This window comes from Triturus cristatus, chromosome 9, assembly GCF_964204655.1.
Source record: "Triturus cristatus chromosome 9, aTriCri1.1, whole genome shotgun sequence".
In the NCBI taxonomy this organism is placed as follows: Eukaryota; Metazoa; Chordata; class Amphibia; order Caudata; family Salamandridae; genus Triturus; species Triturus cristatus.
The window spans coordinates 163476642-163494166 of record NC_140592.1 but is presented as its reverse complement, the minus strand read 5'-3'; the positions used below and the strand labels follow the sequence as shown (position 1 = coordinate 163494166).

The 17525-nt window shown below is 41.6% G+C and overlaps 2 protein-coding genes across 6 annotated transcripts in view; one reads left to right on the top strand and one right to left on the bottom strand.

The window, feature by feature from the left end:
* The window catches only part of CCDC66 (coiled-coil domain containing 66), a 356874-nt gene extending 347742 nt beyond the window's left edge, over positions 1–9132 (bottom strand). The window contains exon 1 of the mRNA XM_085624655.1: positions 8981–9132. Coding sequence (XP_085480781.1) covers positions 8981–8991 — 11 coding nt within the window. The 5' untranslated portion in view covers positions 8992–9132. The remainder of the gene's footprint in view (positions 1–8980) is intronic.
* A 546-nt stretch (positions 9133–9678) lies between these two features.
* Positions 9679–16519, top strand: LOC146797572 (uncharacterized). 5 transcript variants are annotated; one of them, XM_085624650.1, is made up of 4 exons: positions 9680–9714; positions 13492–13552; positions 13874–13977; positions 14469–16519. In XM_085624650.1, the coding sequence occupies exon 4, from the start codon at positions 14482–14484 to the stop codon at positions 16294–16296; it is 1815 nt and encodes a 604-aa protein (XP_085480776.1). In that variant the 5' UTR covers positions 9680–9714; positions 13492–13552; positions 13874–13977; positions 14469–14481; the 3' UTR covers positions 16297–16519. The 5 variants fall into 5 exon arrangements, with proteins under 5 accessions (XP_085480780.1, XP_085480776.1, XP_085480777.1 ...); XM_085624654.1 differs by lacking the exon at positions 13492–13552 and having other exon boundaries at positions 9679–9714; positions 13877–13977; XM_085624651.1 differs by lacking the exon at positions 13492–13552 and having other exon boundaries at positions 9683–9714.
* The last annotated feature ends 1006 nt before the right edge of the window (positions 16520–17525 follow it).

Sequence of the window (17525 nt, the reverse complement as noted above, 5' to 3'; positions counted from 1 at the left end):
AGCACCGGTTGCGTTACAGACGGACAAATTCATTTCGTTATGCGCGTAGAGATTAAGTGATTTGTACAGAATCACAGGATGTTGAGCGTCCCTGCTGAGACTCCAACCCGGTTCCCCAGCTTTGAGGTCCATTCCTCTAACCGCTGGGCCATATCTTATTAACATGGGTTAAAAATGGCAAAATTAAGTAATACTGTCACAAAATGAGTTGTATTAAACTGTAGAATATGCCTATTCTTGCTGCATAATTTAGTACAATCTGCCACATAATTTGATCCCCTCCTTCTGCATAATTCCAATGGACCTGTGTATAGTGGAAGGGACAGACCCTGTTTGCCTGATGCCATCCTGTATCCAGTGACTTGCAGCTCTTTGCAAAACTTAAAAAGTCATACATTTAAATAAAACCTCTTTTCCTTGTGTTTCCCTGTTTAGAGCCGGTTAGAATCCAGTCAGTGAGCTGTGTGGGTCCGTGTTGTGTTTTGGCTCCAGGGTGCCCGTACTATTTGGCGCTTAGAATATGGTACGCCTTGGCGCCGCTGATGGAGGCGCTCTGTTCCTGGTCCCAGTCAGTGGCGGCACAAGGCAGGAAGGATTTCCTTATCTGATGCCATTTGATGCATGCTTTGGGAAAAGGCCTTCCTAGCGTCGACTACTCTTCCGCGCTCCTGTGCGAACAGATGAAAGATATGACACAAAACCACACTTCTTGTGGTTCTACATGGCTGCGTCGCAAAACATGACAAGAAAAATATTGCAGGTTTTTCTTTTTTTTCCCCAGCCATAATTTTGGATGGACGTGGCATCTGTCGCCAGCCTGTCCTGGTGACGGTGCAAGCCTCCTCTCTGCAAGACAATGAAAGCTTTCATGTCCAACTCGTGTTTGGAGTTATTAACAAGTTATACGACGAACATAAATGCTAAGGTCTGTTAATGTGAAAGCGCTGTGAAAACGTAAGAACTCCCATATGGGAGAACGCAGCGCCGCAGTTTGTTAAAGTGAATGCAGCATGGTGAACTGGAGACTCGCATATTAAACAATGAACACCGCGACTTGGCAAAGCGAAAGCGCCGCGAAAATGTAAGAAGTAGCATATTGAAGAACGAAGCGTCGCAGTTTGTAAAAGTAAAAGCGTCATAAAGATGGAAAACGTTATACAACACACAATAAACGCCGCGCACTGGTAAAGCAAAAAAACGTTGTGAAGTGTAAGAAGTTACATACCGGAAAATGCAACGTAGCTGCTATTGTCCCGGAAAGTGTCTGTATAAAATAGTACTGAAGCAACATATACATCCAACCAAGTTACGCCGCGAGTACAAAATCCAGTCCGTATGGGTGAGCCGAAAAGGAGACAGGGAGGGAACAAACAAGCCTCACTCAAAAACAAAAGCGAGCGTTTAGCATAAAGTGGGACACGCGCCAATCAAAAGCATGAGCGGAGCTTCCACTCCACTTCCGAAATCAACTCGACGACAATAAAGCTCACAGAGCGAGCACCGCATGCGCTGCAACGCTAGGCGAGACATAAAAAGCAAGCAAATAAGATTGACAATGAAGGCAGCCAATGGTAAACAATGGGCTGAATCGAAGACCCACTATTAGATAGATATATTAGATAATAATATAGCAGATCTAAACACAGGATAGTTAGACAGGTATTGAAGGGGATTGGCAAAATAGGAACGTTTTTGGTGACTTTCGCAAAAGGTGATCCTGGATACAGCAAAGTTACAGAACAATGGAGCCAGAAATTGAAAGATCTTCTAACAGATTTTTATTTCTCATTCTGGGTGTGGTAAGTAGCAAACTAGATGCAGAATGCAAAGTATAAACTGGTTGATAAGGCAGAAGGAAAGTGGGGAAAAATTGGCAAAATTGTACTATACAAATTAAGATCTAACAGACATGTTTTCCTATTTAATGATGCACATATATTTTAATACAGAGAAATGATGCAAACTAACCATTGTTCAATTTAAAAATAGATTTGTTTATGTACTGTTACAGTTACCTGGTGTGTTGATCATATTTAACCATACGAAACGGCCAATTAGCTACAGAAATACATTAAGTTAATAGTTGGTCTCTTATTTCCGATGATAATAACAATGCTGACTGCACATAACTATAGGCTGGAACCTATTTAACGGGGACCTACACAACCTGTACAGGGATGCGCGTGCTGGAGGAGTGGAGTGAATATTGGAGCTGCCTGCCCAGCAGTGTGAAGAATTTGTTTGAACCAATACATGTGTAACGGAGCAGGACTCCACAGAGCTACTGTCCTTTCAAACATGGATCACATGGAGAAGACATCGCTCAAGGCCAGATTTCCAACCTTGGAACTGGGGAACCAAATTTGGGCGTGGTGTCGGTCCAAATCCAAAGAAATTTGACCTTGTGTAATATAACTGCCGTTTTCGTTTTACACAAGCTTTATTTAAATAACTAGCAACTCAAAACTACAGATAACAGAATTTAGAGGAAAAAAATAAGTAGATGAGGTCATTTTGAGCTTGTTTCGCATTCTGGTACATGTAGTATTTTTAAGTAACTAGGAATTCACAACTGAAGATAAAATAATTTAGAGCAAACCATAACTTGGTGGCCTACTACTTGTACTCGACATTTCGAGTGTATATCTGTGAAATCAGAAAATATCACAAGAGTGTGTGTGAAATGAACAAAAAGTTGTAAAAGACGTTGGTAGATTAAAATGTTTTTGACAGTTTCTATCATTTTCCAAACAATGTAGTTCCAAAAACAATGCGGTAGAAACCAGAAATTGCGACTACGGGCCTTATTTCGATGTAACGCGAACTTGCGTCGGCCTGACACAGTTGCGAATACAGGCCAGACCGACCTCCGGTCTATGGTCCCGACTGCTAAATTATGATGCGACCCCACATGGTGCGGTCGCAAGCTCCCTTTTCTGTTTGGAAGCTTGAGCTGAAGTCAGAAACCAGCCACAGCACAAGCTACCATACAGAAAAGGGGGTTTGTGTTCATCCCTGCACCATGTGGCAGGCACCGTGAGGTCCCTCGGCCCTCAACTGGAGGCCGCTGGCTGAACGGGGCCCTGCTTGGGGAACCCATAGTAGCTTTCCAACAGACTTTCCATGTCAGAAAGCCTGGCATGGAAACCGTGCCGGTAACGGACATCATAATCCGGACGATGTAAGACGGCGTCCATATGGATTATGTGCCAGTGTTGATTGGCAAACGGGCTCTTTGAGCCCATTGGAAGCCATCTGGAATGTCCAGACGATGGCAGCTGCTTGAATGGGAGCTCAGCCATGGCCAAGAAGAGCCTCTACAAAGAGAAGGGGAGTAGATGGACAGGACACACAAGCTCCGCAGGCGGGGTGATGGGGTTTCCATGATTTGGGGCGAAGGCCTGCACCCGCAGGGTGCCTAGATGGGCCAGAGCAGAAACCCAGCAAAGGCCTGAACAAAGGGCACACCCAGAAAAGGCACTAAAGGAAGAAGGATTTGGCACCCCCAAGGTGAGGAAATGGCCCATAGGGTGCCAGAGTACAAAGAAAGGGCACAAACCCAAGCAGCCAATGGGAGGCCGTAGCAACATTTGGAAATCAGCCAGAGGGCGTTTTGGGGGATTAAAAGGTAGCTGTCATGGCCGGGACCCTACAAATTTATTGGGGCATCCAGGCAACACTTCTATTTAAAAGTAAACTTTTGTATGCAGCCTGTGATTACTCACCTAGGCCCGTAATAATGAGTCACAGCTCCTGGGGGCAATTGCTGGCGCAGTACTGCAGGCACCAGCGGACTGGCTGAAATTTGTGGCTACCAGCCACATTATTTAATTTACATCACAATACAAACTAAACTATCAGTACAGAGGGAATTGTTGGCATTGCAATGTAAAGTTCATGATGAGTCACAATTGCAATATCACAGGATAACCTGTCCACATCCATTTTACATGTTGGAGCCATGACCAAAAGAACTGCAAATGTATTGCTGCAAATGAAACCACCCAATGACAGTATGACTTCTTCACACCTTTACTGCTAACACAGCAGCTCTTTCTTAAGTTAGCGGTGGTGCTTTTTAAACATCATTCTAAAATATGATTCACTAGCATCGACCCAGCTGGTGCTTGAAATATAACTTAAATATATTGCCAGACATGTCCTTAAGAATAAACACTTTTCCTCCCAGACGCAGGCCTTGAAAAATCATAAAAATGTTACTAGAACTGCAGGTCTAAAGACTTAAATAATCTACTCAATCCAATTATAATGCTCTTGACCCATTAACTGGTTTCAAATTATGTGATCCTGGGAAAATATTTTAATTCACTAAGCTGCTATTTTCTCCTTTATCACATATGAGAGCACCTTCAAATACGCAAGTTCAACATGTCTTTTGTACAAAAAACACTTTTGTTTGATCTAATAGACTAAACTTTTGCTCCATATAAAATATAAATCTAGCCACATATACGATACACATGACGGCTAACTTGCCTCTTAGTTCATTAACCCCTTCCCCGCTCATGACGGAACCACTCCGTCATGAGCCACGGTTGCGCTGTGCTCATGACGGAGTGGTTCCGTCATGCTGCGGCCGTTGGCCGCCGCTCCGCCCACGCGGCGCTAATTCCCCGCCTTTGCGGGCGATTAGCGCAGTGGGCGGAGACGTGACGGAACCACTGAGTCATGAGCACAGCTCAACCGTGGCTCGTGACGGAGCGGTTCCGTCACGAGCACAGCGCCACCGCGCTGCCCCCAAACCCCCCGCCAGCGCCGTGGCGGAATTCCTGCCGCGGTGAAGGGGTTATATGCACCGTCCTCAGAACGGGGCAGGAATGTTTCTCAAATCATGTTTAAAAACTATCACTTTTAATAAATACATACCTGAAGCATGAAGTGGCAGCATACTTATTTGCAATCAGCGGATTTTCCATGGATAGGGCCATATTTCCCACGGAGATTTGGTTTTACTGACAAAACTATATAGTGTACAATGTTTGGAAATTGAGTTTCTGTAAATATTTATCATTTGCACATCACCAAGTAAAGTGTTCTGATTTCTTTTGCTCCCATTTAAATCTTTGTTTGCATTACACTTCTGAATTACATAAAAATAAAAGTGTTATTTTGTAATTTCTGATATATTTTGAAAAACTTGTACTATTCATTTACAAGCCATTTAAATGTTGTGTGTGTTAGAAAAACAACTGACATTCTACAGCCTTTTGTTTCACAATGATTGTCAGAAAGCTTACTTTCCAAAATCCTTTAACTGTAATAAGAGAAAGAAAGGTGAAACAACATTTTCCATGAAAAGATATTCAATTAGTAAAGAGACAAACTGACATTTGACTTCTGTCCTTGAACAAACAGCAAATGTATCAAGATAAAAACAAGCAAGTGGTGAGTAGATTTTTCGAGGCCTATATGTTTGTGAACCTTCACCCAATGAACATTTCCATCAGCCCTACAATTTTCAATGTTGTATACAATAATTACCACACAGAGAATTAAATGGTCATGTGCACTGACCAGTTAACTATTGCGTGGATTTTCCTTAGAAAATATTAATAAAAGCTGTCTATCGCTGTCAGTTTAGCAATCAATCAAAGGTCAAAATCCGTTGCATACTCGTCACAGATAACAGCATCCAGTGATCGGAGAGGGCAGGATCGGAAGGGCACTGCATGCCACAACTTTTGTAATTTAATAGAACCCGTTCCCTTACTTTTTTCCCAGGACGCCAGAAATAGCCAAGGCCAGACGATAAGGCTCAGCCATTCGGGGACGGGCGGGGAGGGCAGAGAAGGAAAATTACTATCTCTTCCTTCTTGCCCAGAGAAGACAAGGACAGTGTCCACTTCTACTATTGAGCTGCTGTCAGCTGCCCTCCCTATCTTTCTTTCTCTTCCCCTTATTCCTTCTCTTTCTGTATCTTTCTCGCTCATCCTCACTTGGTGAATGAAAACCGTGACTTCAGGAAACAGCTCTTACGCTTTTTTTCCTCTCCTTTCCTTCATCTGTTCCTTTGAGAAATGGATCCAAAAAAGAAGAAACACTTTTGATGGAAAATGCCATCTTTTTCTAACATTTTTCTATTTCAAAGTACAGCCTCTGGATGGAAAGATTAACTTTCAAAATACGAAAAATAACTAAATAACGCAAGACAGAGTGGTCACAAAACGACCAGATTAGTTTTATTCACACCCAAATACATTAGTGCCACTTTACAGAAAGTTTGACAGTGAAGCGCTACTTTCGTTTTATCGTCTTTCTTTGGACAACATTGTTTTCCCCGGGTGGGGAAGTGCACCATTCCTGGAGGTACAGCAATACCTGGTTGATGAGTGGAGTTGAAAACATTTAGGGGCCGATTGCGACGAGTCTCGGATGGCTCTGACAGTTGTTCGGCGCCTCCGAGCCTCAACGTAATGGGCTCCTCGATTTACTTTCCGACCGCCTCATTATGATGGAGGTGGTCAGAAAGTAAACGAGCCGGTCATTCCGACGGGCTCGAAGAGCCCGTTAGCCAGTTGGAAGCTGGCCAGTAATCTCAAGGGCTTTCCGCCCTGGAGATTACGATGCACGGTTTCTGACAAGGTTTCCATGCAGGCCTGTCCGACATGGAAACCATGTCAGAAAGTGTGTTAGGGGGCCCCATGAAGGGCCCTCTTTGGTGCACGGCCTCTGGTTGGAGGTAGAGAGGGCACCTATGGTGCCCACCTGTGTATCCCTGCACCCCATAGCAGGCACCTTGAGGTGCCTGGCATGGGGTGCAGGGATGAAGTGCACCTCTCATTTCCCTATGGGATCATGCATTACGGCCAGGTTACAGTGGTCGGCACCCCCGACCAGGTGTTGGTTCGTCCCAGGACCGAGTCAGTATCGGGCAGAAGCAATTCCGCCCGACATCAAAAACAGGCCCTTAATGCGATCCTTAACAGCTGTTTTCCTCATTTAAGTTCATAAAATGTGTACTGCGGATCTGTGTTCAGGGACGGGGTCTTTTTAAACCCTATGTTTTGTAAGGATATAAGCAATGGACATTCAAACGGGTCCCTTTCGGGCCCTGTAGTCATGTCCTTAACTTTTCAGGCAAAAATACGCATTAATTTCTAAATAATGAGTGTTAAAGCATTAAGGTAACCATGTTGTTCCTGCTTACATTTCACATGTTTTACTTAATACTGTATCTCCTTTGAGTGTTTGCTATTTCCAGGATTTCATTACTTTTTTTTTTTCAGGCAGCATATTACTCTTGTCTAGTGCATAATTTGAATTGAGTTGCATATGGGTGTTTATTGCGGGACACCGTTAGGTTGTACCCGAAGGCAGAGCGAGTTTCTCTCAGTGGGGCAGTACGGTGTTCAGTGGGGGAGAGGATGTGGCACTATAGCCAGAGCTGCTGAATTTGGAACTGGGGAAACAGGTTCAACCCTCATGACCAGTCCACCAGACCACACTCCTGAGGGAGCACATTCCCAAGCTAGAACAAGCTCCACTATACCTTAGAAGCCCTTGTGTCTTAGCACGAGCAGATGGAACCTAGTGGTGGCAAGTATGGGTTAACCTTGAAGGCCTGTCCACCACAAATCAAAACTCAAGTTCACCTCCAGTCTTGCGGGCAGCCCTACGAAGCAGCACACCCTAGAGCGACAGTGACCGTCACAGATGTCACATAACCCTCACCCATTAGTACCTCCATTAGCCTTGTTTCAGCAGTAGTAAAACTCACCAGGGATCGGCAATGCACGATAAACTAAGTTTGCAAACTTCAAGGTCTATCTGCTTCATGCACAAACACTTTTAACATGCGCTGTCTGCTTTGTGGCCACTGGAATTATGGATCAATGGAGGACAAAATGATGTTGCAGTGTTGACTAAATTATGCAGCAAAAAAAAAGGCTGCAGCATAATGTGGTACATTTTCTGATACTTTATTATTTTGACAATTTTACACATACTAACAGTCTCTGCAAAGATTTTGCCTCATTAGTACCAGTGTAACATGCAAATGCAGCAGTGAGAAAGGTTACCAGTCAACCTCTGCAAAGGGCCTTCCACTTCGCAGCAACACAAGTCATATTTTTGTGTAACTTTTGATCCGTTTGAGCTACAAACAATTTTTTACTTAAAATCATCAGATTATGCAGCAGATGTTGTATTGTGTGGCAAATATGGCAGAACCATAATTATGTGGAAAACATTTGCAAACTAGGATATTTTTCCATTCATGTTTGAACTGCTCTTGTGGAAAAATGGATAAGTGCTGACGACAAAAACTGCATGGCTCGGAGACGAGTGGCTTGTGATTCCACTTTTAATCGTATTTGGGGCATTCTGTGATTGAAAACATATTCCACTTTGTGAATGTATTTTAATGTCAATAACTCATATTGAACCTTAAATAAACATGTGTATCCATTGGTTGAATTAAATAACATAATAAGCTGTAACTGGCCAGTGAAATGCCAAATAAATACAAAACTTTGGGATGTTTTGCTCTTTCTGGCCACACCTCGGACTCCGCCCACTGACCAAATCTTCAGGTTATTCCCACCCTCAGAGTCTCCACTCACAGTTCCCTATAGTTCTTTACCCCACTTCGACTAAGGACAGCAACACACTGTCTGTGTACAGTATATCGCTATCATTCATGATGTTGTCTAAAACGCGTTACAGCTTCGGCAACATACTGTAGGCGGGCCTTTCTAGAATATGGTCCTTGGCCATTACCGTTTCCAAACCATGAGCCCTGGTGCCCTATTAGGGCGCAAACACTCGCACTTTTGTGATGATAAAACAACCAGGTAAAAGACTAGCAGGGAACTGCTGCAATTGTTCTTTAAAAGAAACTATAAACTACAAATCAGTGCACGGGTACAACACACAATATCGTCTTCGAACCTATTATGAATACTTTATAAAGGCAAAAAAGCCTAGCCAGAGGCGACAAGCAACGCGCGTGCTCACTTACCCTAGATTCATCGCTGCTGCTCCGTACAAGGATCCCCGGTAGCTAAAAGGAGGTCTTTTCCCATGACACCCAGACCGAGCTCAGCTTATCCCAGTTTCAGCAATCACTTCCTGGAGTCACACTGTATACCTTGGTTGCTGCCACCGGTTAATGAGCCATTGCCCCACAGGCGCTCCTCTGGGCCAATCAGCAAGCTCCTTGCTTCGAGGCTGCGTTCATTTGTACTAGTATAGAAGAGACGACGGAAATGTGTCAGTTTGCTAAACCGCGATGACAGGCTCTTTGAGCAGATTTTATTATGTGGCCATTTTGCAGTGCTCATTTTTCCAATAAATGAATCCGCAACTCAAAATGAGCTCTAAAAAAGTGGAAGATTCTCAGACAAATTGATAAATCTAGCAGAGCTACCGTATTTTCAAGAGTGCCAAATACAAAATTTGAATTCTTAAAATAGTTTAATTTTAGTTGAAATAGTTTAATTTAAAATTGTTGTTTTTTCTAGTCTTACGTAAAAGTGTTGCCTACTGCTTTCTAAAATAATGAACATACTTTATTCGCCTCAGAATATGCCATTATTTCATATTCAGCATTCCAAATATTAAAACTTACATATTCACAGATGGCTGACACATTTGTCTGTGCTACATCGCTCTCATCCATTAAGGTTTTGCTTTCAGTTTAAACTATCCTTAGGTGGCAGAACCGTGGCTATGTAGACCTTGTCTTTAATTACGGTACGGTTTTATCGATTCTGTTGGCGTTTTAATTGAAATTCTATTTTTCTAAATGATTGCTTTTGTTACAAGTGCAAATCTGCATTATTGTAGTACAGCAGCGCATCCTGTAATCGTATTTGGAATCATGATGATTTTCCAAAAACGGGTCATGATACTTTATTTTATTACACGTTTGGGTTTTGATGATGACGTCTTTGTTTACGTCACGACCTGCCTTCTAAAGTTGGCTATTTTTTAGACCTGGCCAAAGCCATTTTGCGATGGCAAAGACCTTTTGAATTTACTGAAATTATATGTATTGCATTTCTACTTCCAGGAGCTTTCAGCCAGCCATCTTCATCCATTGGTCTGGTATTGTGTCCTTTATAGTTGTCAAGTTTCCAGGTCCACCCGTGATGTGCTACTCCAGTCCAGGCTTTTATGTCTTGCCTACCGGACAGCATAAACTGATTAGTTTGTGAAAAATCCTCTTGTCAGATTACAGTGGGCTTAGAACCCACCCGTTGCTTACCATTGGTTAGCTTTATTGTCACTCTCATTTGCTTCCTTCTTATTTGTTACCATGTGTGGGATTTACTTCTTCATCTTCTGTTTGTCCCCGCCCTGGAGCTTTGCATCATTACTTGTGCCCTTCCACTGCTCACTGATCAGGCACTACCTTCTTCTTTGCACTGAAGCACCCCATGAGAGGGCATGTGCTTTGTAGTTGTCTCCCTCCTGTGCTACTCCTATAGCAGTGTTTCCGTTTCTCAAACTGTGGTCCGCGGACCCCCAGGGGTACCTGACACATTCTGAGGGGGTCCACAGTCAGCAGTTTTGAAAGCACTGCAAAGTATCTTGTTTAATTAGCAGTTTTCAAAGAACAATAAAAGTGTCAAGATAACACCAGTGATTAATGTCGCTGCTGGAGAGAGATGAGAGTTTTGTCCAGTGGCAGCCCTGACTTATCTAATGTAGCACAGAGGGTTAATATGCCTACTGCAAAGAACGTGTAACATGCATTTTAAAAAACAGTATTTTATATGCATAGGTCAGTGGGTTACTGCTTTTGTCAGAGAGATTCTTTTGTTACTGTGCAGTTCATAAGTGACAATCGTAATCTAGCACAGTGACCTATAAACTGTCATCAAACAGCTGCTTGCAAACTGCATGGTACAAGTTAGTGACTTATGTTTTTTCCCAGTCTTTCATTATCCTGATGCTGCTAAAAAGGTTTATTTGGGTGGAAATACATTTTTATTGTTAAAGTCAATGATAACCACTGTGTTATATTCTGAATTCTGAGTTTGTGCTTCTCCAGACCAAGCACTCTTTAACAATGCCTACCAGTATGAATGACATGTGAATTCTACACCTTGTAGTACCCTTTGCCTTATGTAACATTTTCTATACAGTGATTTACACGTATGTTTCACTGCCTCTATATGTGTGTGATGTAAAGTGCTCTGACATCCTACAATGGTATGAGAGATGCTATAAAAATGAAATACAGGTGACAGAGGGGCTATGGGGGAGATGAGAAGCACTGTTGGAGGGTGATAGTGGGGCAAAGTTTCCCTTCCTGCACATAAAAAATCTTGAAATGTCGTTTTGCGACTTCTATGTGTGCTGCTTAATGCAGCACATATGGAAGTTACAGAATGTCGTTTTGTTTTTTAAAGATTGTTGATGTGCAGGAAGGGTCACCTTGCTGAACATAAACAATCCAAGGCGTTTTGCAAAAACGAGGAGAAATGAAGCATTTCACCTTGTTTCGCCAAGTTAAGACCAGGTTTTCCCTGGTCTTAATTTTGGCGCTGCCACCCATTTACGCTGCTCTTGTAAATAGGGGGCCGTGTCAAAATCAATGGGTGTTGCAGGGGAAACACCCACCGCAACACCCACTGCCCACCCCTTTCACGCTAAGCATTGGGTGAAAGGGAGTCTTATTTACAAGGCAGCGTTAAGCCACGTTAAGTGGCTTATAAGGCGAAGCCCCTATCGCCACGGCAACGTCTCAAAAAGTGATGTTCCCATGGCGATAGGGGCTTGTAAATATGCACCTAAAATCATTAGTAATTTGAGTATTTTGTGTGCACACGTGTGCTAATTGTTTTCGAATTACTGTTTTAATGTTTGAAATTTAAATCCTACAAATTGCTTGGGGCCCCAGGCTTCCAGTGGTGACTCAATGGGGGTCCTCAGGAGTCAAAAGTTTGGGAGCCACTGTCCTAGAGCACTCTGTGTTCTCTCTCATCCATGTGCTCCCCACAACCCTGCTCATCCTGCTTTTCTCCCTCGCCCCCTTCTGTCTCCTTAAGCACTATCTCGCTTGTCTACTTGTCCCTGGGGATCCATGTTATTGTCCCTAGTATGCTGATCTCACCCTTCCATCCCTCTCACAGCCATCTGCATCATTGCTCCCCATCTCTGCCATCACAGGTAGGTTGCTTACATCTTAAAAACGGCAGAAGGAATTTGTGATGCTTTTGTTATTTCAAGGAGGTCGGAGTTCATTGGCCTGTGCGTTTTTGCATTCTTTAAGTAGTGTACATCTGGAATGGGCTGTTTAGATTTACAAAGTGTTACGATTTAGGCAGCTTTCAAATATATTTTTAACTCATTATGTGTTTACTGTTTTAGGTTTAGGGTTCAGAAGTAAAAACACACAATTTCACTCTTTTCCTCGGTATGTTTAGCAGCCTGGAGTTTCAATTACATACCAAGTCAATAAAAAACACAGCCAGGGGCAACCCTACCTGACAGCCAAAGCCAAACCTATAGGTTTCACCAATTGTTGTTGCAGATGTGTCCAGGAACAGCAATAACTCGCTCATTGACTCATTCCGAATTTTTGCATGTGTTTTATTTAGTATTTCAATATAAGCATGTATACCCTTGCTCAAAATTGTGTGCAGTTTCATCAAGTTCAAGGACTGATTTAATGTTTACCGACCTTCTACAGAGTTCTCAAATTTCCCAGGTATATGCGTAAATAGCTCTTTGACTCCAAGTTTTTGCTTTACATTCTGGGACTTGTAGTGCTAGTTTATGAGTGAATAAATCCATTAAAGATTTTAGCTTTGTATTCTGGGACTTGTAGTCCCAATCGTGTAATGACAGCAACAGGAATTCAAGTCCCAGAATGGAAAGCAAAAACCCGGACTCGATGAGTTACTAAGTACAAGCCTGAGAGCTGAACCTTTAGAAGAGCTATTTGGGGAGTTCCCTTCTCAGAGCTAGAATGTGCTGTTCTCTTTACAGGGCTGTTGTGTGCCAGGCCCTGTCTGGAGGACAATTGTGTTGATACAACTATGTGGTAGCAGTCCAGTATGGACTTATCAGTTGTCATTTACAATCCAGAGGTTTTTCTCTGAATTCCGAGATTTGTAGACCCGATTTCATTATACTAGCTACAAGACCAAAAAATTCCACAAATGCAAAGTGAACACCTGGACTGGATGAGCTCCTCACCTACAGACTTTGGAAATGTGAGACCTCTGCAGTTGAATGGTAAATCAGAGCTCTCTAATTATTCTCGTACTTTTTATTTTACCATGAGAAATGCAGGATACCCCCAAATACAAAGAACAAAACATTGAATAATGTGTGACATGGAACAACTTGAAGTCATTTATCTCTTTCTTTATCTACTCAGAGCTTCAGAGGTCTAAAGAGCAGTCGTGTGTCTGGCATGAGAACCTCATTCAATAATGATTTTGCTTTGAATTTTAATACTGATAGCCAAAATACCAGAAAACAAGAATTAGATTTCCTACTTACGCTTGACTTTAGACTTCATGAAAGCTTGAACTTTCAACAAGACAGCTGAATTGAGGAACAGATATGGGAGGCCGTAAGTACAATCTAGCACTTTTATCCTGTTTTTCCTCTCCATCTTGCTCCACCTTCTGAAAATAGAAAATCTGCATAAGGGTGGTGGATGATTGATATTTCCCCATCTCACCGCTACCTTGTTCTGTCATGGTCTTTGAGGCTCCAAGTACAGTAGCTAAAAATAAACAAGTGAAAACATCTGTTTAGATCAACTTATGTTTTAGATGTTTATGTTATAAAATGGTATCTGTTAATGCTGTCTGCTGTTCCTTAGGGCTAGCTCTCTGCTATCTGTATTATTATTGAGTTTGTGGCAATCACTGTTTCTATCCGTCCACAGCAGTAGACAGAGCAAGCCCTGTAGAGTATCACAACCTGCAGAAGAGATTTGCCAGATCTGAACAAACCAACCAAACCAACTCATGACACGGGGATTCACTGGAGGCAGGTTTCTACTTTTAAAAAATAAATTTATATTTAGAAATATTATCCGTAGTTTTCAGCCACAGATGGGGGAAGGTCTAGTATATGTGATCGTGGGATTGAATGACGGGGAAGACTAGCGCTATTTGTTCACCACACAGATTTGTAAACACAGACTATCAGTGCTAGAAACTGAAAGCTGTTAGAAGCACAATGTACTTTAATTTGAGACTTATCTATTCCTTTTGTGTATGTCTCTAGTGTTTGTTATGGCACTCACTTTTCCTGGTCTTCGGCAACAACTGTTCTGAAGTGAGATTCTTAAAATATCCAATGTCCATTTCTGTGTATGACCTGCTATGTCAATTTAAATTCTCTAACTCTCTTTATGCATTCCTAACCAAACTAACAACTATTTGGCTAACAATTAACAATGTAAATGTTCCTAATGTTCCATTAAACTTCAAACTCATCCAGTTTCTAAACAATATATATTTTTGTGGTCCTGATAGGCAACAGTGCACAATGCCCCGCAGAGCCAAGAGTGCAGATGACTATTCAAGAGAACACAGAGATTTCATTGTGGAAGAGACAAATGGAAGAAAATTGCTAGTGTGCAAGTTTTGCAAAGTGACTGTGCCTGTAATAACTGGAAAGACAGCAAGTCGAATTGCAGAGCATGTGGCATCAAAGACCCACTTAAAGATTAAAAACCAAAGTATGTCTGATGATTGCTTGTACCAGATGCTCCTCCCAGAGGCCACGGCAAGTGTTAAAGTGGAACACAACCAAGAAAAAGATGTTGCTCATGAATTTGCTCGTGCTTTAGTGCAGTCTGGTGCCTGTTTGAACCAAGCAGATGGGCCCATTGGGGATCTCTTCCGCAAACGTGCTTCAGAAGGCAACCGGCTACCAAACTCCACTCAGATGTATGCAAAATATCTACCTGATGTATTCCAAGCCGATCTTGACCACATCTCAGCTTTACTCCATGGTGAAGTAAAGATTTCTGTCATAGTTGATGAAACACTTGAGATGCATGGGAATCCAGCAGTGGCGGTGCTTTTCACATTTTGTGATACAGGAAATGGATGGATCCGCCGTACTGTTATGGCTGATCTTCATGTAATAGAAACGTGCAATGCAGTGTCAATTGCAGTATTACTCCAGAATGTTCTGGAAAAGTTTGGCAAGAATTGGTGTGATGTTGTGTGCATTTGCAGTGATTCTGATGGATACATGAAACGGTTGTGTAATGATCTATCAAAAGAAATGCCTGAGTTCAAGGCCTTCCACATAAGAGATCCTTGCCACTTACTAGACGAAATGTTAAAAGCAGCTTTAAACTCTTCTGAACTAATGAGTGGGGCTGTTGATTTTGTAATGCACTGTGCAGATCTATTTAAGTTTTCACATGAATTAAAACAAAAGTACATCATTTTTTGTCATTTTTATGGCAAAACACAGAAAGTGATCCCAACCATTTCAGTCATTCAGTGGTCTTCCATGGTGGAGGCAGTGAATGCCATACTGTCAATGTGGCAACCTTTCATAGAATTTCTCCTGAGTGATGAAGCCATAGGCAAGAAATGTGAGGACCTTAAGACACATATCAATAGCGAGGTGAAAAAAAACGCAGTCTACTGCACTCTTAGATTTCTACAGGAGAACATGACTCCAATAGTTGATGTAATAAAAAAGTTACAATCCAAAAACATGTATATCTACCAAGTGTACAATATAATTGTGGTGGAAGTCAAACATTTGCTCGAGTTGAAGCTTGGGGACACTTTCAAAGATTTCGGTCCTGTGACCTGCTCCCTGCTGGAGTGTTTGCCACTTGGGAACCAAAGAACTGTAGAAGAAAAGTTTAGGACATTTTATTCAACAATGCATGGGAAATGGCAAGCAATGATGTGTCACAATATCCCCACAACAACATCATTTGAAGTGAATGAAGCATCTTTATGGTACTCTGTACAAGTTCTTGATCCATTTCATAAAGGAGAACTTTCTTCAGATTTTGAAAAATATCGGTTTATCTTTGATCGTTTTAATAACAGTGATAGCATATGTACCCAGTTTTGTGCATATATTGCAGAAGCAGTTCCTGAGAATAGCCATCTCCAGATATTTCAGTATTGGTTGGGAAAGCGACACCAGTGGCCCGAGCTGGCAGTTTGTGTTTTGAGTATACTTGCTCTTCCAGTATCCGGCGCTAATGTTGAGATGTCCTTTTCCAAGATCAAAGTTTTCATGGGGAGAATAGAAAAGGCATGGATGAGCCCAGAGTCACTAAGAAAGTATTGCATGGTATATTATAACAAGTTTGAGCTGTAGCAATGTACATATTAGGTTTCTACAACAAAGATATATTTATAGGATCAACCAGTTAGACTGGCAATTCAAATTCTGTTATTGTTTTTCTACTCAAAATAAGTGTATACTACAATGTCTTTTAATATGAAACTGTACATATATTATAATATTAATGCGTCAAAGGAAATATGCATGCTATGCATGCGCTACAGTAAAGGAAATGTGTTTTGTTAACACTGGAAAACAGATTCTCTGTCAAATGTTTGTGGCAGCAAAATGTTTAAATACTTATAACCACTGTTTTTTAGAAGTTAGGAAACCACTGTAAAAAGTTCACTGGAATTGACATAAAATTAAAACGAAAAACTCGAAACCTAACTGTAGGCCTACTTGGAAAGTATACATTTGATCAGATGTGGCTTCCTGTTCCCAATGTATCAATTAAATAAGGTATGCACAGGTGTGTAACATTTTATAAAATATCTACCTGTCCAAGAGACATGATACTTCAGAAATCTAATTGTCCTGTGAAAAATCGACTTGCCCCTTTTGGTGCCATGGAATGAGATGACAAATTATGGCAATATTCTCATTATATAAGAGCTCTGTTAATAGTCTCCAGTATTCATTTTATATCTAAATAGTGCCATTCATCAAACACTAAATGATGCCTCAAAGAAATGGCATTTAAAGTTGCACAATAGTTTAGCAAGGCATTTTTTCAAGTTGCAATTTTGTGTAATTTGTTTTTAAAGCAAACACACATTAATCTTGCTTTCATGCTTCTGGATGTATTTGCATATAATTTGGGAACACTCTTGGAAAATTAGAAGTAGACTAAAATTGTTAAATTTCACACACACCTGTACATCTTTTTATATTCGAACTACTGTCAGTAATGCAAGCTTAGCTCCAAGCTAACTGTTTTTCCTCATAGCACCCACCCCAGTAGTAATAGCTTTATTATCAATGATTCATATATATACACATGTTTAAGCAACTTATACATATGAATTAAAATCTTGACTTTAGTGACTGACAATCCTCATTTAAAAATCCCCACTTTGGTACTGTAAACAGGCAGCCAGAGGGTTTGCTTTGCAGGCGGTTGGGCTTTCTTGTCCAGCAGACATAATAAATAGGAAAACCTGTTGTTCTTGACCCCAAACAATATTTCCTGGGCGTTGGACTGGGAAGAAAATTTGCAAAACCCTTTGTGCACGTCTTTATTATTGATAGATACTGAATGC